The sequence below is a fragment of the Uloborus diversus genome, chromosome 4 (genome assembly GCF_026930045.1).
Source record: "Uloborus diversus isolate 005 chromosome 4, Udiv.v.3.1, whole genome shotgun sequence".
Classification (NCBI taxonomy): Eukaryota; Metazoa; Arthropoda; class Arachnida; order Araneae; family Uloboridae; genus Uloborus; species Uloborus diversus.
In genome coordinates this window covers 47,521,237-47,543,415 of record NC_072734.1, presented here as the reverse complement: position 1 = coordinate 47,543,415, position 22,179 = coordinate 47,521,237, and the positions used below count along the sequence as shown (strand labels likewise).

Here is a 22,179-nt window from a genome sequence, read left to right as displayed (position 1 = left end):
GATATACAGATCAAAAACATAATACTTTCTTTGGCATATTAAGAAGGTATAGCTACTAATTTTATCTCGAAACTAATTCTGATACATTAAAAATTTAAGTAGATACGGTAAAACATAACTCAAAATATGTTAGAAAAGCTCGTTGTTTTCTCACCCTGGGAAGAAAATATGGTATAACTTTGATATACCCCCCCAAAAACTACGCGCCAAATCTGGCACTCCCTACGGACCATTTAGGGTTGCTGTTTCTTATTTTGGTGTTGCCAATTTAGGTTTTTTCAGCTTTTAGGTTTTTGTTGTTTCCAAATTTAATATTTTCTTGTATTTTGTACCATTTTTTGAGTTTTTTTTTTTTTAAAGTTTTGTGGCAACAATTTTTGGATTTCATATATGTTTTAGCGCCATTTCATTTATTCGCCATTTCTTTGTGAAGTGATCAAGCAGATTTCTGATTTACTGTATTTTGCTGCAAATCTGGTTGTATTTTCAAATTATATTTTTTCTCTATTAATTATTTTTATCTTTTAGCTTTCAATATGCCTACTGTATGTAGTGTTGTTGAAAAGTTTCAGGGAATTTTGAACCATAAAACAGGTATTTTGCTTGGCGAGAAAAAAAAGTCGCCAAATTTCCGATTTAGGGGGGTATATCAAAGTAGTTCCGAAAATATGTATAAAATTTGAATTGTGTAACATAAATAATTTTTCCCCCAATATATTTATTTTATTCTGATTAAATATGATGATTTAAAATACAAATTATATAATGATTCTGTTTTCAAAAAAAGTCTTTTAAATGTTGACAATACAATACAGGTACAACAATTTAAACAGATTAAAAGATGCTTAATTTGATACCCTAATCTAAACTTCAAATTGCAAAAGAAAGTAAATCTGTGTATACTTTGTAATTTGTTAAAAAATACTTGGCAAATCCTGAATTTTATGAAAATTTCTGTTTACAAACAAAACTAAGGTAAGGTTTACATAATTTACCACAGAAAACGTAAGTGAACATGAATTACCCCAGGTCATGTCACATAATACAAATGGAAAATGTGATATTCTAGTCCTTTGAAATGTGCTTTCTTAGTGTAAGTGATAGTTTCTTTCTCGCAACAAGTTTCTTTTCGGATACTCATGACGCAAATTTTGTTAGTTGTCCCTTTATCAAAATTTTGAGCTTCAATGCAAGCAAGAAAAATCGAAGACAAGACAATGCCAAAAATACAATTAATGCAGCGTTTCATAATTATTTCTTGAAAAAAATAATTGTGTTTGGATTACTGGAGCTAAAAACATACATAAAAAGGTGAATTTGGAACATAAACAAATTCCATTAAGTTCTGAAAGCAGCCCACAATAAGAATCAAGAAATATCTCGATTCCGACACATACAAGACCAAAAGCTTGACAACAAAAATGTAGCTTTGAAAGACTAAAATTTTGAAGCATCATACCTGAAACTGCAATAGTTTTTCCGTTTGTTGCGACGAAAGTTGCACATCTTCCGCCATGGTGATTGCAGATCTTTCTAAAATAATTATTTACGTTGCCATAGAGATTTAACAAACTTTAACTATCATTTAGCTTGCGTTCGACGAACCTCACCAGTCAACCGGTTACTAACCGCAGCATTCTATCATCTATCGGTTACTTCACCGGTTGCCATTTTAAGCTGTTGATTGGTTGATTGAAACTAGAGTCCCTACATGAAAACGTAGTTTTCAGAGTTGCGACAACAGCTACGCTCGGAAAACGCAACCGGTTACAGGGGGAAGATAGGGTTGCCGCCGAGCTGCAAGATTGGCTCCTTGTTCGCTTTCGAGTTTCGTTACAAAAAATAGTCACAAGCGGGAGCGGGAAGAGTGGCTGAAACGGGTTCTGAAGGATGTAAAAGCACGCGGATTCGAAAATGCATGCAGTCAATAAATGAAACGCTCGATTTTGATTCAAACATTAAAAAAGACAAAATGGCCCTATGTTAGCAAAATTAAGAGCAGATTTTTTTTCTTAAACCTTATCCTCTTAATACGATCAATTTTAAATTAATCAAAAGATTCCGAGACAACGAAAATTGTATTATAATTTTAATTGATTCAAAATGAATGAAAGAATAAAGACTGATTAAGAAAATTAAAATAAATAAATAAGCAACAAATAATGAACATAAAAAATTGCTTGTTTTTGCTACATTAAATTAAGCTTTATAAAGATTTTTGAACATAGAAATATTTCTTGTATTGATATCAAAAGCATTACTTATTTTTTTTCTATAAAAGGAAAAATATACACTTTTCTGATTTAAATGGAACCAAGTTTAGCATTAGCTTAAAAATTCCGAAAGGAAATATATGCCTAGGATGCCCACCTACGGGGGGGCGGTGGGTGCTGTTAGGGGTGTGGCACCCATGTATATGCAAGGGAAAGTTTGAAAGAGTAATAAAAGAAATATGTAGAAGCTTAAAACAAGGTATCCTACCCAGGACAGGATCTATACATTTTAGGCCTCCCTGCAACAAAATCTGTATAGCCCCTTCCCAGAGGCCATCAGTGTATATTTGTAACATTAAATAAGTCTTAGTGCTAGGTTTTTTCAATTTTTTTCTTTAATTTCAGAGGCCGTTGGACCCCTTAAGACGTGGGGCACCCCACACTGCGGGGATCCTATCTCGCCCCAACCCACTCCAAAAAAATAAAAAAGAGATTAAGAACCTCTGAATATTTTAATGGTTTAGTGGGCACACCTAGTTAATAGATTAATTTGTAAAGTTGAAAACTGAAATTATATTAATCAGAGGTCATTTTTATTTGAAACTAGATGCAGATAGAAATATTCAGAAATAAATTGGGAAGTTAAGGAGGGGGGGGGGTGTATTTTGACATATTTTTTCAACATTCTTATATGCATAAGAAACAGATGTCTCCATTATTTTATATTTATTTCTTGAAAGTACACATCTATTATTTAAAATTTTCAACAATATTTTTATACCAAAACAATACTAGAATGAAAGGTAGTTAGATAGTAGACATTTTTTTAATGAAACAAAATTAAAACAATTCAGAGCACCAAAAAAGGACTTGTACTTATTTTGAATTTTATGACAAAGCAAAAACTAAAAATTGAAAACAATTTAGCATGAGGAAAACTCATTTATTTCATGCAAGTTTTCAGATCAATAGCATGATCTTATTGTTGTAATCTTGTTGTTGTTGTAAACAACATAGATCTCTGTTGTTCAATTTACTTTTTGGTGTTATTGTATCTATAAACTTTATTTAAAACACAAAATTTTCAGCATTTTCATTCAAAAAAGAAAACATTAGTTTAATTAAAAACTTCAGTCACTAATGGGCTAATCTTCAAAAAGTGCAACTTTGCTGTCATATGCCTTTTACAGTTAAAACAAAGGAATAATTTATTATTTTTTAATTTCAGCAAAAATATATCCATTTAAATCTGCCGACAGTTTTTTTTTTTTTGTAATAATTTTTATTTCTTTTTTTTTTTGGTTCGCAGCATGTGAATTCTCACCTCCATGTGTTAGAATTTAATTGATTCAAAATAAATAAAGAGATAAAAAAGGGTAAGAAAATGAAAATAAATAAATGAACGACAGATAATGTACATTAGAAATTGCTTGTTTTTGTTTCGGAAAGGCAAACGTTGTAAAGAGTTTTAAATCTAAAAATATTTCCTGTAACCATCTAAAATGCAATATCACTAATTAAAATGGTTTGCTATTAAAAAAAATGCTAATTAAAATTGCATGTTTAAGTTTATGCTGTACAATTTTCTGATTTAAATATGATTAAGTTAAACATTAAATTAAAAATTTGAAAGAAAAATATGCAAAGGAAAATTTGAAAGCTTGATACTAGAAATAGGTAGATGGTCAAAACGAGGTAACAGCTCCCCCCCCCCCCCAAAAAAAAAAGAAAGAAAGAATACCAAGAACCTCTAAATATTTTAGTGGTTCAGTAGGCACTCTTGGTTAAAATATTAATTTGAATAAAGTTGAAAATTATTACTTTAATTTGATGTAGATAGAAATATTCAGAAATATATTGAGGAGTTGAGGGGGTGTAATTTGAAACATGACTTATTTTCAACTCATATGAATAAGAAACAAATGTATCTATTGTTATTTATTTATTTCTCTGCATCACATCATGCATCTATTACTTACATTTTGAACAATATTTTCAAATCAAAACAATATTATAAAGAAAAGAAAGTAGACAGTTTCTTAATGAAACAAAGAAAAAAATCATTCCCAGCACCAGTAGAGGACTTGTACTTATTTTCAATGTTTGTGGAAAAGCAATGTTTACATTTAATTTCGACAGAGATTTTAAATACAACTTAGCATGAAGAAAACTCATTCATTCCATATTAACAGTTCAGGTCATTACCACATAAAGATTACAACAAAAGTCTCTAATGTTCAATTTATTTTTTGATGTGGTTACATCTGTAAACTTTATTACAAACATAGAATTTCTAACATTTTTACACACACAAAAAAAAAGAGAAAACAGAGACATTTTTCTCAATGAGGCAATTAAAATCAAATTCAGGGTACCAAAACAGAATTTGTAGTTTTTATAGATTTTGGGGCAAACTATTATTGTCAATAACTGCTTAAGTAACAAAATAAGCAAAGATTAATCTTTGTGTTTTCTGAAATGCAACGTAACTTTAAAATATTCACATGTTCAAAATGTGGTTATTATTATCAAATTTTTAAAAATTCTTTACTCCAAAGTATCATTTCCTAAAACTAATAACTATGGACAAAACACAAGTTTAATCAAAAATTTCAGTCGTTTATAAGCATAGAAAAAGAAAGAAAATAAATTTTGTTATAGGCTTTACTCCCATCTACTCAATTAGGGAGTTTCGATTAGACAGGGCAAAATATACTGATGCTTGTAATTTATTTTCTTTTATACTATTTGTAAAGTGAATGTTTGTGAAAAAAAAAAAAAAAAAAAAAAAAACCCTTGATTGAAATAAATTGAATTTTTGTTCAGATTTTTTCATATAGATTGCAATTCCATTCATTACCCTGTATCATGGATGGATGAATATGACCTATATTCCAACATGCTGAAAAATGCTTCCAGAATTTAGTCAGAAACAGAGAAGGTGCATTGACAGTCAGAAGTGAACTAAGATAACAGTTGCTACCTATCCTTTCCAAAATTGGAGTTATTTGCAGTTATTCAAATCCCAGGGTGGCGACAGGAACTGCGAAAAAAAGTTCCCTGACTTTTCCCTGATTTCCCTGATTAAGTTCACCAAATTTCCCTGATTTACGTTACCAATGATAATGGTTTTCTTTCTTGGCTCTACTTGAAATCCATTGTATGTTTGAATAAAATGCAGTAATTTAAACGTTTTAAGTTGTGTAAAGTTGTTGAACTAAAGATATATTTTAAAAAGATGCTACTTTTTTAATAAAATGGTTAAAAAATCATATTAAGTCAATTTTTTTTTGGGGGGGGGGGAGCTACAAAACAGTACATTAAATTTTTCTACAATGGAAAGATTATAGAAAATTAAAAAAAACTTAGCACAAGAATTTTAAGAAACTATTAAAGTTACTCTTAAAACATATGTGTATTTATGATAGAACTAAAAAGTAATTAAAATTATTTTGAATTAAGTTTTCAAACAGTATAATAGTAGTTGCAAGAATAACAAGTAATAGTGAAAGAATAGAAGTAATGTAGTTATTCTTATATAACTAATTGACATATTTATGCAAAACAGATGAAATCATTTGACATCCATTCATAGGGAGCTTTTCTCTAATCAAGAACATAAGTTTTAATGAATGAATACAGCCTTTTAACAATCAAAAAAATAAAGATATTTTCTTAAGTACACAAGTTAACTCAGTATTTCAGTATGTAACGAAAAAAAAAATCTTAGATTGCTTTTGTAACAAATAACTTTGAAATGCAAGAAAAAGAAAAAAAAAAGCAATTGGTTAATTTCAAAATATATAAAAGAAGAATACAACTTGGTTATAAAATTAAAGAATCACTTAAGTCGGAAGAAAAGAAAACCTTTATAATCTGGTGACAACAAATAGTATAAGGACAAAAAACAAAGTATTTTTTACTGAAAGTTCAATTTTAGCAATAAAATTAAAAATGCGAAGAAGTAATAACTTTTAAACTTTTATAGTATTATTCAAAAACCAGAAATCTTGATTACAATGCGCTAATTACTTCGGGACAATGGAATAAAGGCAAAGGAGCTAAGGCATTAATGAAGGGTTCCTCTTTGCGTTTATGGTTGTTTATTTTACGTAGCATTGAAAGCGTAAAAGGAAATTTTAAGCTAGGTAAAATAAACAACCTAACAGACACAGAAGCAATCTTAGGAAGTTCATCCTGTGGTTAATAAGTAAGATTCAATACTTTGACGAGGATACTTTGAGGAAAAAAGATGCACTAATGAGCGGCAGTGTATAATCGCATCTCATTAATTTTACTTTTTTTTTGGAACAAATAATTAGCGGAAAATGCATAGGGAATTAGAGTACTTAATTTTGTAAAGCAAAAAAAAAAAATTTTTTTTTCTTCATAAAATCAATTTTCCGTGATTTTTTTGTTATTTTTTCAAAATTCCCTGATATTTCCCTGACTTTTCCCTGATTAATAAAGTTCCCTGACTTTTCCCTGATCTCACTGATTTCCCTGATCTGTCGCCACCCTGAATCCTGTCCTGTAGTTTAAGTGGGGAGAAAAATCTCTTCTTGAGAGGGGGGGGGGGATTTCTGGATAACTACACAAAGAGAATAAGCATCAATGAACTGTTCATTTAATGCTGAAATAAACAAACCTAAATATATCTTTCATAATTTTATGAATACCGAAAAATTTATTAAAAATCTAAATTGAAAACAATATTTTTACATGACAAACAAGCATAAACCTTAACGCATTTGTTTTACAAAACAAATTCAAAACTCTAAATTTAGAGACTCAAAACAGAATTCCAGCTATTTCTCAATTTCTGTTGCAAAATTATTGTTTGTTTTACCTCTATACATTTCAATATTATTATACAAATGAATGATAATAAATATGATAAGCGTGACAAATCAGAAATACAGCACTGTTTGTATGAAGAAGATCAAAATTTCATTTAATTACACTATTCAGCATTTAAACACAGAATTTTTGTTGGTTTGCATGTCATTGCTGAAAGTCCAAAGACCATTTTAGCAACAAATTTCCTGAAGTCATCAGCATAATAAGAAGCATAACAAACATGAATGGCATATTATGTATGGAAGTTCATTATTTTTTTTAAACAACTTCATTAGTTTTGATAAAGCTGTCATGCTAAGAAAACTTGGAAAATGATTTCTGGACATCCTTGTAAACTAAATATTGGAGATCATTCTATTATACAATTCTTTAAGCGAACAGTACAATACTATCATGAGTTTTCTAGAACATCTGCATCAGGGCTATAGTTCAGCAAGTAGTTGAGCTTTCTTCAGTTGCAGAATATCTGGAAGAAACTTAAAAAACATTAAGGGCAAATAAATTTAAAAGCAGAAGTAAAACTCTTCAAATGTGCTAAATCATCAATACAGCTGAGCACAATTGGCAGGAATGTTTATTTAAACTAGTTCATAAAATTATAAATGGAAAATAAATAAACACACTTTAATTGAAATAGAGCTGTATTTCAACTACTTTGCATTAAGTGTGTTGTAAAATTTAATTTCAAATAACAGGGTGTGTTTTAAAAACATTTGAAAAAGTAAAACACATATTACAGGGGAATATTTTACCTAATTCATCAATCTCTTTTCACTAGCATAGATTGTTTTTCATTTAATTATCTACATATTTGTTACTGCGCATCATCTTTGCTCTTAAGAAGAGAAATCATCAGTTTATGATGACTAAAATAAGTAATGAACGTTCGTGATTCTAAATTTTTTAGGAACCGTGAGGAAACTTGCTTGTTTTTTCTGCACCTCACTTAGGAATATCCACAACAAAATTGTAGGGGGAGGTGGGGCACGTTGGACAGTGGGTCATGTTGTACGGGTTCCAATTATTTGAATAATATTAATATTTTTTATTTTATTTTTTGACCAAAAAATAGCTCCCATGGTCCTACAAATCCTATAATGAAATCACATGGTACAGTTATATTGAACAAATTTTACTCCAGAAAGTGTTATTTCAGCAGTCCTGAGTACTTTTCAGAAAACTATGAATTAATTTTTTTAATGGTTTTAGTCAAGATTGCGGGGGGAAAAAAATTGAACTCCTGTCTTAAACTTTTACGTGAATGCCACTACCTCATCAAAGCGCTTACTTGTGATTGAAAAAATGTGAGTGCATGCTAAAGAAATTAATTATAAACTGTTTTTGTTTGTTTTTAATATATAAATTTAAGTGAAGTAAAAATATAGATAATTCAATATACTGATGCTTGAATTTAAATTCTTTAAAATAAAGCCACATTTTTTAGTAAATTCATTTATCTATACCTGATATTTCAGCTGGCCACATGAATCAGTTTTAAAAGCCACCACTGTTTTAGAGCATTTGAATTCCCCTTTATTTCAATGTTCTATTTCCTGACAAAAGTATTGATTTTCTAAAGATTTCAACAAATTAAGATAAGCTCTGATAAATTGAATATTTATTTATTTATATATTTATTTTTATGAGTGGTTGAAATGAACTCGGATGCAATTGAATTACTTTTTGAGTGGGTGAGGCAAAATAATGAACATGTAATAAATGAATATAAACAATGAAAGAAAAATTACTTTTAAAGTTGATGCATTATAATAATAATATAAGAAAATAAATAACTCTGATTTAAGGAAGCAGTTACTAAACACTTTACTTTGCATTGGTTGAAAACATCAGATGAATATCAAAATATCCAATATACAGTCGACTCCCGCTACAAAGCGATCCGACTTACGCGAAATGGCTATAACGAGATTTTTTCAACAGTAAAGAATTTTTGAGCTAGCGCGAATTCCTCGCCTGCAACATGAAAATTTTCGGAAAGGAACCTCGGTGAGTAAGTTCAATTTCGTGAACGGACCTTCATCCCTTTAGAATCACTGAGAGCAGAAGTACCCACACTGTACTAGTCTTTTATCGCTTATATAAATAACTACTTCTCATTTTCCATTATTTTTTTTCATTCTAAATGCGAAATTTAACAAAATATAACGACACCTAGGAGCGCTGCTTTATCTAAAGTTGGTGAAAATAGAAAGAAAAGAGAACGTTTCTGACAATTAAAGAAAAGGTAAAGCTTCTTGAAAAGCTGAAGCTGAACCAAAAAATGCTTCGAAGGGTAGCACAACAATTAGGTATGACGGTATGAGTGAATCTTCCATACGTACAATTAAAGGTCAAGAAAAGGAAATCCATAAAAGTTCACCTAGTAATAGTATCCAAGCAAAATGCAAAAATTATGAAACTGGAAGCTGTTATTTATTGTAAATTAAAGAAACCAGGAAGAGGGGTAATGCCATAGATGGAAACTTTTATAAAAGAACCAATGAAACAACTGTATTTAAAAATATATTAGAATAATTGCAGCATAAATCATCATTTTCACTTTTTTTAAGTTACAAATATCATTACTGAATCAACTGTACGGTACAACTATAGGGCATTTGTTTCCTTACTACATGCCATACGTACAGTACTGGTTTATTTTATGTCTTTCTTTCCCATTGATCATTGTTTTTGTGCATCATAGCAGTATTTCATGTTGAATAAAACGGCTTTTTTTTAAATACAAATAAAAATTTAGTTCTTTATGTAAGAAACAGTAAGGTATGGTTAAGAAAAGGTTTTTAACTGTTTAAGGTTGTGTTTACACGTGTCTAAAATGATTGGTTATGTTTATAAAAGTTTTTACACATACCTTTTTCCACAACGCGAAATTTCGACTTACGCGAGGTGTCTTGGAACGGATCCCTCGCGTAAGTCGGGACTCGACTGTATATCAAAATATCGGATATTTTCGAACCCTGATCTTTACAGATAATCTCAAAACCCCACGATGAGTCTTTATTTTAAAATGCAATTCTACACTAATTAAAATTTAACTTCACATTAATTGAGATAGGATTATTTAAAAATCATTTTCCCACCAAATATCGAAATTTTTACGAACTTGATGTGGGGTGAGAGCTTCATGTACTTTATTTTTCTGCTGATCTAAAAGAGTAGAATTCTTCTAAAGTTTGATTCCAAGAAACAGGTTGTGTCATAATGACACACGATAGACGTGAAACATTTTAACTATTCATCAAACACTTTTGAACAGATTGTGTCTCTTATTCATATTTTTACATAAAATTATATACATGTGTCCACTGATAATGATCATCTTCTTCCTTCTTAAGAAGAGAAATGATCTGTTTACGACAAATGTACATATTGATCTCTGTGCTGCCTGAACGCAGTACATGCAACCATACAAAATGAGAAAGGAAGCGAGAAGAGTGTAATGTCTCACTTTTCTCCCATACCTGAAGGCAAGCAAGCCACTGCTTTCCTTCTAACCGACATTGCTTATCCCCACCACTTTTCGTCACACAAAAAGATTGGATCATAACTTCAAAGCCCTTGCATAAAAAGTTTCACTTAAAAAATCTTTGATTCAGCATTTTATCATAAAAGTATTGATATTTCAACATGCAAAACTTTAAATGTACCTAATTTCTGACAAACAAAAGCTGTTTCTGGGAGGACTTTTACAATCTCAAAAGCCCATGATAACGGTCCTTGATCTCAAAGGTAATTCAACCCTTGTTAAAACTTAATTATGTATCAATCATGGCCATAATTATTTAAAAATCATTTTCTCAATAAAAATAGAAATTTTTACTAACCTGAAGCGGGGTGATAGCATGCACTTTATTCTTCAGGTGATAAAGAAAGAGTAGCATGTAAAGGAAATAACAAGGCAACCTAAAAATTAGTAACCCTAATTAGAGCATAATAAAAAGTACCAACACACTACTTGAAACGAACTTAGAACATCTCAGTTTTCTGTTTATGATGGAACACACAGAGAGTGACATGCTTGTTGAATAAAAAAGAGTAAATTACCAAAATAACCAAAACTGCCTACAATTCATTAAATTTTTAATAAAATAGTACATTTTAAATTGGCTTGCTCAACCTAAAAAATCGATAAAAACTGCTGTGTGTCAAGCAAGTGTTCTACTTCATATCCACCTCAAACGCTTTTGCAAATTCATGTGGTGACATTAATTTCATAATTGAATTGACATTTTTTTTTACAATTTTTAACTAATAAATATTTGGCAGAAAATGATAACAAATCGTTTTTCCTTAAATCTAAATGTTTTTACAAGATACTGCCAGCAAGCATTGAAAGTTCTATAATTTATAAGCATTTTATTTCCTCTGCATCTCCTTTCAAAAAACAAAAATTTGACACTGTAAATACTTACGTTGCATAAAGAGAAGATTTAACTTGGAGTTTTATAGATTGAAAGGAATATTAAAAACGATACATAAGTCAATTTTTGTCAATGATCAGGAAAAATAAAAACCCTAACATTAAAACATAAGTTAAAATGGATTTTAATATCAAGTCACATTTATTTAAAAAAAAAAAATTCTGCAACACACAGCATTGATAAAATAAATCACATGTTAAGACATCCTCACGTACATCACAAGTGTGTGTTTTGTTTACTTCCACTCGTCGCCAAGCACGAAATTGATCGCGCCAAACCGAATACAGAGATCTATCGTTAAAAAAATTTAATTTACACAATTTAAACTTTTGCCTTGTCTTAAAGTGTTGTTTTTCAATAACGTTGTGATTGGAATAATCGATTTAACAGGAAAATTAACTATAAAAGACCCAAACAAAGTGTCAGAAGGGAATCTTAGCACACCGGAACACATGTTCTTGATATAATTACGCATTAGGTAAAGAAATAGGAATGGACTCACTCAAGTAAAGCTACATACGTATAATTTGAACATTATAGAACAGTAATATGAGCATTAAAATCTTGGACTCACCTTTAATTTTCCAGATTCTGGGTTTTTCCACAGCACTGTCATACGCTCCATGTTAATCCTACGGGAGAAGAAGAAACACTGCCTCAGGCGGTCTTCGACCAATAGGAAAATGATACCGCGTTGTCGCAACTCTGAAAACTACGTTTTCATATAGGGACTCTAATTGAAACTAGTGATCAATAGCTGTCACGTGAACGGTTAACTGGTAGCGACCGGTTGAGCTTGTCGAACGCAAGCTTTTAAATTTTAACCACAGACTTTTAAAAATGAATTTTAAATTTAAGAGAATACAGAGGTCCAGCATATATTGATTTTCTCTCAAAACAAAACTCTTTCTCAAAGAGAATCATCTCGGGCCTCCAAAAGAGTTCCACCTCCATGTCCGTCTACGTTCGCAGACCTCGGTCGGTAGCTACCGGCCAGTTGATCACATGACAGCTAATGACATCCGCGTCTAGCGTCTGCGTGCTGCGACGGAAACGAATTAAACGAGCCGCAATATAAATATATTAGCTTTTACCCGCGGCTTCGCTCACGTGAATATAGATTATTTTAATCGATTCAGGTTAATGGTCAACACAGGCATGCGTCAAATCGTTACAAACTAGTATGTTGTGGCCATTACGAAACTTTCTTCTATATTTTTCCTTTTTCTGATCCCTCCCCATGCTTGACGAGGAAGCAATATTCCTAACAAAAACAAAATTACACATGCAAAAACTTGACGACCATCCCAATGACTGAATTATTGTAAAAACAAAACAAAGAGCGAAAATTGAAAGTTACTTTAAAAGCCTTACTTGAATTAATTACAAATATTTTATTTATTAACAAACATAGGATGGCAACAGCTAAAAATTTTAAATCATTGAGATAATATTTCCGATCATTTCCATACAATTAAAATCTCGAGAAATACGCAGACGACAATCTATTACGATTTATCTTTCTTATTGTTGCATTAATAAAACTATTTTTATTCTCAAAAAAAAAAAAAAAAATCAACACCTCTTGGAGCGACTGGAGTCAAAATTGAACCAAAGCCTGTTTACGTATGGATTCACATATATTCCAAATTTCAACCAGAACGTAGCATTACTTCTTGAGATAGGGCACTCACAATGGAAAAAAAGAACGGGCGATTGCGCTACCCCCTTTTTAGCTGTTGACACCAAAATAAAATCAGCTTTTATACCCACTAAGGGCTACTTGCCGATAAATTTTTCTTTCATTCCGTTCATTATTTCTTGAGATACAGCAGTCACAATTGACGACAAAAAAACGTTCTATAGCTCAACCCCCGTTTGAGTTATTGACACCAAAATTGAATCAGAACCTGGTTCCTGTTACTGGCAACATATGGACCAAATTTTGTTTGATTCCGCCAGTTACTTCCTGAGGAATAGCAAGCACGCGTAACTCAAAAAACGTCCCATTGCTCCACCCCCCTTGGATGAATTCGCGCCAAAAACCAATGGGCACAAGTTCACATAGGGGCACATATGTGTACCAAATTTCGTTCGATTTCATGCGGTGGTTTTTGCTGTAGAGCAGCCACAAAAAACTGGTCACACACAGACGTGACACACATACACACATACATACACACATACATACACACACACACACACACACACACACACACACACACACACACATACACACAGACAGACAGACATTTTCCAAAAATAGTCGAAATGAACTCAGCACACCTCAAAACGTTCGAATCCGTCAAAATTCGAAATTCGAAAATTTGCACGAATCCAATACTTTCTTCTATATATTAGATATAGAAGAAAGTAAAAATGAATTTTCAAAAATGAGTACATTCATGGTTTTTAACTTTTTGAAACCATTTATTTCAAATATAAGTACCCATGGTTTCAAATAGTGTGCTGAATTTTTTCATACTCAACTAGTATGTTGTGGCCATCACGAAACTTTCTTCTATATTTTTCTTTTTTCTTTTTTTTCTGATCCCTCCCCATGCTTGACGAGGAAGCAATATTTCCAACAAAAACAAAATTACACATGCAACAACTTGACGACCATCCCAATGTCTGAATTATTGCAAAAGCAAAGCAAAGAGCAAAAATTGAAAGTTATTTTAAAAGCCTTGCTTGAATTAATTACAAATATTTTATTTGTTAACAAACATAAGATGGCAACAGTTAAAAATTTTAAATCATTGAGATAATATTTCCGGTCATTTTCATACAATTAAAATCACGAGAAATACGCAGACGACAATCTATTACGATTTATCTTTCTTATTGTTGCATTAATAAAGCTATTTTTAATCAAAAAAAAAAAAAAAAAAAATCAACACCTCTTGGAGCGATTGGCGTCAAAATTCAACCAAAGCCTGTTTACATATGGATTCACATATATTCCAAATTACAACCAGAACGTAGCATTACTTCTTGAGATAGGGCACTCACAATGGAAAAAAAGAACGGGCGATTGCGCTACCCCCTTTTTAGCTGTTGACACCAAAATAAAATCAGCCCTTATACCCACTAAGGACTACTTGCCGATAAATTTTTCTTTCATTCTGTTCATTATTTCTTGAGATACAGCAGTCACAATTGACGACAAAAAACGTTCTATAGCTCAACCCCCGTTTGAGTTATTGACACCAAAATTGAATCAGCACCTGTTCCTGTTAATGGCAACATATGGACCAAATTTTGTCTGATTCCGCCAGTTACTTCCTGAGGAATAGCAAGCACGCGTAACTCAAAAAACGTCCCATTGCTCCACCCCCCTTGGAGGAATTCGCGCCAAAAACCAATGGGCACAAGTTCACATAGGGGCACATATGTGTACCAAATTTCGTTCGATTTCATGCGGTAGTTTTTGCTGTAGAGCGGCCACAAAAAACTGGTCACACACAGACGTGACACACACACATACACACATACATACACACACACATACATACACACACACAGACAGACAGACATTTTCCAAAAATAGTCGAAATGGACTCAGCACACCTCAAAACGTTCGAATCCGTCAAAATTCGAAATTCGAAAATTTGCACGAATCCAATACTTTCTTCTATGTATTAGATATAGAAGAAAGTAAAAAAAAAAATCAACACCTCTTGGAGCGATTGGCGTCAAAATTGAACCAAAGCCTGTTTACATATGGATTCACATATATTCCAAATTTCAACCAGAACGTAGCATTACTTCTTGACATAGGGCACTCACAATGGAAAAAAAGAACGGGCGATTGCGCTACCCCCTTTTTAGCTGTTGACACCAAAATAAAATCAGCTCTTATACCCACTAAGGGCTACTTGCCGATAAATTTTTCTTTCATTCCGTTCATTATTTCTTGAGATACAGCAGTCACAATTGACGACAAAAAAACGTTCTATAGCTCAACCCCCGTTTGAGTTATTGACACCAAAATTGAATCAGCACCTGCTCCTGTTAATGGCAACATATGGACCAAATTTTGTTTGATTCCGCCAGTTACTTCCTGAGGAATAGCAAGCACGCGTAACTCAAAAAACGTCCCATTGCTCCACCCCCCTTGGAGGAATTCGCGCCAAAAACCAATGGGCACAAGTTCACATACGGGCACATATGTGTACCAAATTTCGTTCGATTTCATGCGGTAATTTTTGCTGTAGAGCGGCCACAAAAAACTGGTCACACACAGACGTGACACACATACATACACACACACACACATACACACATACACACACACACACAGACAGACAGACATTTTCCAAAAATAGTCGAAATGAACTCAGCACACCTCAAAACGTTCGAATCCGTCAAAATTCGAAATTCGAAAATTTGCACGAATCCAATACTTTCTTCTATATATTAGATATAGAAGAAAGTTAAAATGAGTACCTAATACACAGTTTTGAAATTAATACATATTCGAAATTGGCACGAATGCCTCAAAAATGAGCACACACGTTGATTTGAGTATTTGATGAGTATTGGAATGTTTCAAATTTGAATACCACATAGTCGATGCAATTTTGACTTGCGATATGTTCAAATTTGAGTACTTTTTTGTCATTTTTGAAATGGTTGTTTTTAGTTTGTTCTTGAAAATACATACTATTTTTGAAGAAAAAAATTATTATCAACAAATATCTTTTCTGAGGGCACTTTAACTATGCATTCTCGGAATGACACAAGAAGGTCTTCAAGAGACAGCACACGATGGTCTTTTAAACCATAAAAAACCTTCTTGATAATTTCAAAGTGGTGATTTTGGAAAACGACTCTTTCAATATTTTAAAAACTAATACCCTTTAACATGTCTTCGTTTGAATTTTCATTCTCTTTGTTTGTATTAAGGAGAGTTTTTGAACAATGCTTTCTTCAACCCGCTAACCTTAATTTTTGGACTGTTCAAGCTTTAGTTCAAACTACAATTGAAACTATTGATAAATTTCGCGTACATGTATATTTCAACCAAGCGTGGATCTTTTCAAAAAATTCTCACTCCAAGACAATTTTAAAAACGTCCCTAAGAATATTCAAATGAACTTAGAAGAGGTGACCGAAAATACAGGAGATGATGTAAAGTCAAACATTGGTTTAACATATTGTAAAAATGAATAGATGTAGTTTCTAATGAAATTAACACAAGATTTGATGATAAACATTTTCCTGTATTGTTATCTCTATATTCCTGTACTGTTGGCTCTATATTATCTGGATTGGATATTGAAAACAAAAAATAAAATGATTCAATTATGAGTAAAATTTATAGCATGAGGCAAGGAGAATTATTTAGAGACTAGACTATTCAATGGTGAAAAATAAAAACCATCACAATTTTTAAAGTTACCTGGGTGATTTTGAGGCGCAAGATGTGAAAGGTGTGTTTTCATACGTAATTTTGTTACTTCAATTATTTTTGAACTATTCCAATCAGTTCATCTAGTAGAGAAAATTAATTTTCGCGTCTCAGGAGGTTAGAGAATCATTTTCGAAGCTCAATGGGGGGAAAAAAAAAACCTTACTGAAAAAAGAGCATGACACTGGGCATTGCTGGATTAGGAACAAGATTTCCAGTTATTCTATATTTTAAAAATCAAGCATTAAAACTTTATTAAAAGATGAAAACTAGTATCAAGATACTTTGCATGATAACATTGTACTAGAAAATGAATTAAATTTTGTCATAAAAATTTAAATTGTTTTTGAACACAAATTTTATTATTTTAAAACCCTTATCATGATTACTTGCTGTTAGCCAATGTGTATTTTGTTCCATACTGAGGTATAATTTATATTTAAGAAACTTGACCCCCCAAATGAAATGCTGAAATGCCGCCCCTGGGCAAATCCATAAACAGCACAAAAACTTCCATTAATGTGACTTTGTGCACTAATTCAAACCATCGCCAAATTTTACTACTTATTTTGGAAACATTTCGGATGAAGTTGTTTAGCGTCATTTTATGGTGACCAAAAGTATCTTAGCATATGGCGACAATATCTCTTTAACAAAAATTAATAACATACCGTTTTACAAAGTAAGGAGGGGGAGCATTATCCAAGGTATCCCAAAACGATTCCCGCAAATTCGGTAACATTTTAAATCGCACCAAGAACCCACAATAATTGAAATTTTCCAAAATAATTAAAGCAAGTTTAAGGGGATCACGGGCGCGCGGCTACATTTTTTTAAACAGTTCGTTCTTCAATAGACATACAGAGAAGGTAAGACTCCATGCAGGGCCGGATTTGGAACTGTGGACGCCCCTAATCAGGGTTCGAAAACATCATCACATTTTCGAAAATATCCGATATTTTGATATACAGTGGCTCCCAAAAGTGTTCGTACACCTTGAAATTTTGTAGTAAAACCAAAATAACGCAAAACTGAATTCGAATATGAAGTCCAATTTTTTTTCACACCATTCCTATACCATTGTGAATAAAACCCAGTAGTTTTTTCAAAATATTGCAATATTTTATTTTTGAAATTTGTCAAAAAGCGAAGAGACAGAGAAAAGATATGCCACAAAAGTCATCGTACACTGAAATATTTTCGAATAAATTCATAATTAACATTATCATATGTGGTTTTTTTTATTATTTTTTCATTGTAATGATACTATAAAGTCATTTGCCTATAATGTTTTGTGTATTTATTCCCTAATATTCTGCTTATTATTTTAAAATGGCAGGTATGCGTAGAAAACAACAAACACGATTCGAAATTTGATTTTTTCCCTCACAGTAGCCATAAATTGGTTTGAAATGTCTCTAAATTTGTTAATTTATACCATTCTATTGTGAAGTGCTTGATGAAATGCTTTAAAGACAAGAATCGGATCGAAAACAAGGCAAGAAAAGGTCAACTGGCAAAGTTAACAAAGCGTGATCAGAGGTTTACAGTTAAAAAAATTATGAAAAATACACATTTGAGCGCTGAAAAAGTTTCTGCAGAATTGAATGAAATATTTTACGGTTAATTTTTACCTAAAATTGTTCGCCAACTCTGATTAGCTGGATTAAAGGGGACCTCTCCCCGCAGAAATTTTCTTGTTCGTGCGAAAAACAGTAAACTTACGTTTTCCGTCGTAAAACCAATGATAAATAAGCTCAAAACGTTTTGGAACAACGTCTTACTTATAGATGAAAACAAATTCAATATTTTGGGTTAAAATGGTGTATAATTGTCAATAGAAGAAAAAATGAGGAATTTAATCTTAAGAACTTAGCTAGATCAGTTAATCAGGACGGTGAAGGTGTTTTGATGTGAGGGTGCATAACAGCATCAGGACTTGGAAATTTGGAATTTTTTGATGAAATAATGAATTATGCTGTTCACTTAAGTATTTCAAAAAGCAATTTTAAACTTTTTGTCCAAAATTTGGCAATCGGAAACAACTTTGTTTTTTTTTTATCAAAATAACGATAAGAAGTACACGTTTGCGTTTGGTGCCTCAAAAATTGTTCTTAAACTGAGAAATATCTCCTTAATCGCCAGATTTAAACTTAATGGAACATATTTGGAGATATCTGGTGGCTAGGGTCTGGTGGGGTAAAGTGGTCAATGGGGTAAAGTGGTCATACATCAAATAAATGGCTGTAACTTGGAAATAAATACTCGAATAAGTATAATTTTTTTATTTTGGAGTAGGGAAGTTAGAAACTACATTTTGAATACAAAATGTTACAAGTGAAAATATTTTATTCAGTAAAAAAAAAAATATTTTGTGTGCATATGAAAAACTTAAAAATCTAAACAGCTTTTTAACTTCTCAGGGAAATTTTGTTTAAGAAAATTTCGAACAAACTGACGGCACGTGAAGCTTCCTACATGTCACAAGAACACTTACTCTTTAGCAGCTACCTGTATTTATTTTACATAATATTTTAGAGCAATTCAAGTAAGATGGGGTAAAGTGGTCATATAATTAGGCTTAACATAAATCGTTGCTCTACTGTCACTCAATCTTAACGTACAAAGCAGATATTAATTAAATATTCATTTCACTAAACATGTATTGTTTTTACAGCAAATGGTGTGAAATAAAGTTTAATTTACGAACACATGAGTGTGATACTACTATATCTGTACGTAAACACGTATAATAGTATATAGATGCACATGTCCGAATAAATACATTGCTTTACATAAATACGTATATGAGCGCGCCGACACGTGTATATACTTGTATATACGTATACTATATATTTGTATACTAAAGTATATACGGGCATGGAGAAGCATAAATGTAACTACATGCATACATGAGTCTCTATGTGGGTATACATGTCGGCCCGAGTATATACTCGTATATGCGTGTGTACACGAGTATGAACTTGTAAACACGAGTGTAAACACGTGCTTTTACCTGTATATAAACGATTATACACCGGTATTTAGAGTTAAAAGTATACTAAAAAAGGGCACTTACATAATTGTACCAATAAATACCTACATGGGTGTCTACAAGAATATTTCTATATAGGTATATATTCGTCTATACACGTATATACTCGCTTATCTTTACAATTATTTTCTTTGCGCGTCTGTCTGTTTGTGCGTATCTAAACCTGTTTTCTATGCACTGGCAATGTCTTCCATGTCAATGCTAGTACCGTTGGATGCAGGACGTCCAGATTAAGCCATTCCGTTCGGTTTCACCCCTCTAAACCTTAAGGGGACGGATATCCGGGTGAAGAAACTTGAAATTAATAATTGTCAAACGCAGTCGGTTTCGAGTCACCGCAGGGGACGAACGGGGTTGGCGAGCGAAACGAGCAGGGGCAGAGCTGCCTACTCTATAGCATTAATTTCTGAGCGCTTCTGTCTGTGGCTGTAACCCAATATCCTCCGGACTGGCAACGTCTACCAGATCAATACTGGTTCTGCTGGATGTAGGAGATTCAGGGGAAGCCATTTCGCCCTGTCTCACCCCTCTTATACTTAGGTAACCGGAGATAAGTGGCCGGTTATTAAATCATCAAAAACATTAAAGGCATCAATTGTCCCCCGCCGCTGGTGGGGAACGGGGTTGTCGAGCAGAGCGAGCAGGGGGTGGAGCCTCATGAAATGCGTAACACGTAGTAGGTAAATACTTGAACACCTACCTATATACTCGAGTATACACGCGCATAAAATCATCTGATATATCCATGAATATATAATCGTGAATACATACACTAGATGACATACACCTACATACAAGCATTTGATGACGTGCAGATACTACAGTGGTGGACAAAATTATAGACTCAATTTTTTTTTTTTTTTTTGTTTCAATTACAACATGACTCAGTTTAAATTATTTTCATTGAAGTAAAGATGAATAGTTGAAGAAATAGTTCTAAAATTAGTACATCTTATCAATTAAATTAAAAAATTCATAAAATTAGAAAATTTGCAAACTTAATATTTTATCATTACGTGAAACCTGGACAAAAGTATAAACTCAAAGGTAAAAAATCCAGAATTACGAGAAAGTTCCGTTCGAAAATGTTAATTTAACGCCATAGAATGAATAAATGTTGCCATCAGTGATTGCTAAAAGTTTTGTTTTTGGAAATTTATGAGAAACATATAAATGCACCGATGGACAAAATTATAAACTCATTTTTTTTCCATTTTTTCAATCATAATTTAACTCAGTTAAAAAAAATTTGTTCCAGTAAAAATAAATAACTCTCTCAGCATCGTAAAGCAGGATTGGTATTTCTTAATGGAAGATGGAGTGCTGAAGATTACCAATTAATACTGGAATATCATCTCTTACCTTTTGCTCATCTGATTCCTGGAGGTAACAGGTTATTTTAGCAAGATAACGCGAGTGTACACACAGCGAAAAGTACAAAAGAATGGTTCAAGCGCTGGGGTATCAAAATTATCAAATGGCCAACTCGTAGTCCGGATCTTAATCCGATTGAAAATCTTTGGGGAACCACGTTTCGCAAAGTCCCAAACCACAGAGGAATTAAAAAGGGCAATACTTTCAGCATGGAACCATATGCCGCCACTGCAGCTGTTGGAAACTCTTGTGAAATCTACATGCCCAGCCGCATATTCGAGGTAATTCAGAAAACTGGGGGCAAAACTCGTTTTTAAAAGTTTGTAGTTAACACTAAGGGCTAGATTTAATGCAGTGTTAATTTTTAAAACATTTCAAATATTGATTTTTTTTTTTTCAATTTATCCATGTTAATAGCAAAATTACATTTTCCTAAATCTATGCTTTTGTTTTACTGAAGTAATTGCAAATGTAACTTAATTAAACTCCAAAAAAAAATTTAAACTTTGTCAGCTTATAATTGTGTCTATGCAGTATTGTAAGTTTGTAATTTTGTAATTCAACATTGGTTCATTTTTGGTTATTAAATGATTAAGTATTTGAATAAAATTCTACCAAACTTCAGAGTTTCTTACTTTTGAGTTGATACTTTTGTCCAGGTTTCATGCATTATAAAGATAATAAAGTTGAGATTTTTTAAATTAAAATTATTTATTTTTTAAAGTTTATGAGTTATACTGAATTTAGGACTATGTAGTCAGTTATTTATCTTTACTGGAACAAAAAGTTTTTAACTGAGTTAAATTATGATTGAAGAAA

At 32.0% G+C, this 22,179-nt stretch overlaps 1 protein-coding gene across 2 annotated transcripts in view; it reads right to left on the bottom strand.

The window, feature by feature from the left end:
* Nucleotides 1-1,525, bottom strand: part of LOC129221536 (FAS-associated factor 2-like) — a 56,335-nt gene extending 54,810 nt beyond the window's left edge. For both annotated transcript variants that reach the window (XM_054856027.1, XM_054856028.1), the window contains exon 1: nucleotides 1,460-1,525. In XM_054856027.1, the coding sequence (XP_054712002.1) occupies nucleotides 1,460-1,516 (57 nt within the window). In that variant the 5' untranslated portion in view covers nucleotides 1,517-1,525. The remainder of the gene's footprint in view (nucleotides 1-1,459) is intronic.
* Nucleotides 1,526-22,179: the final 20,654 nt, after the last annotated feature.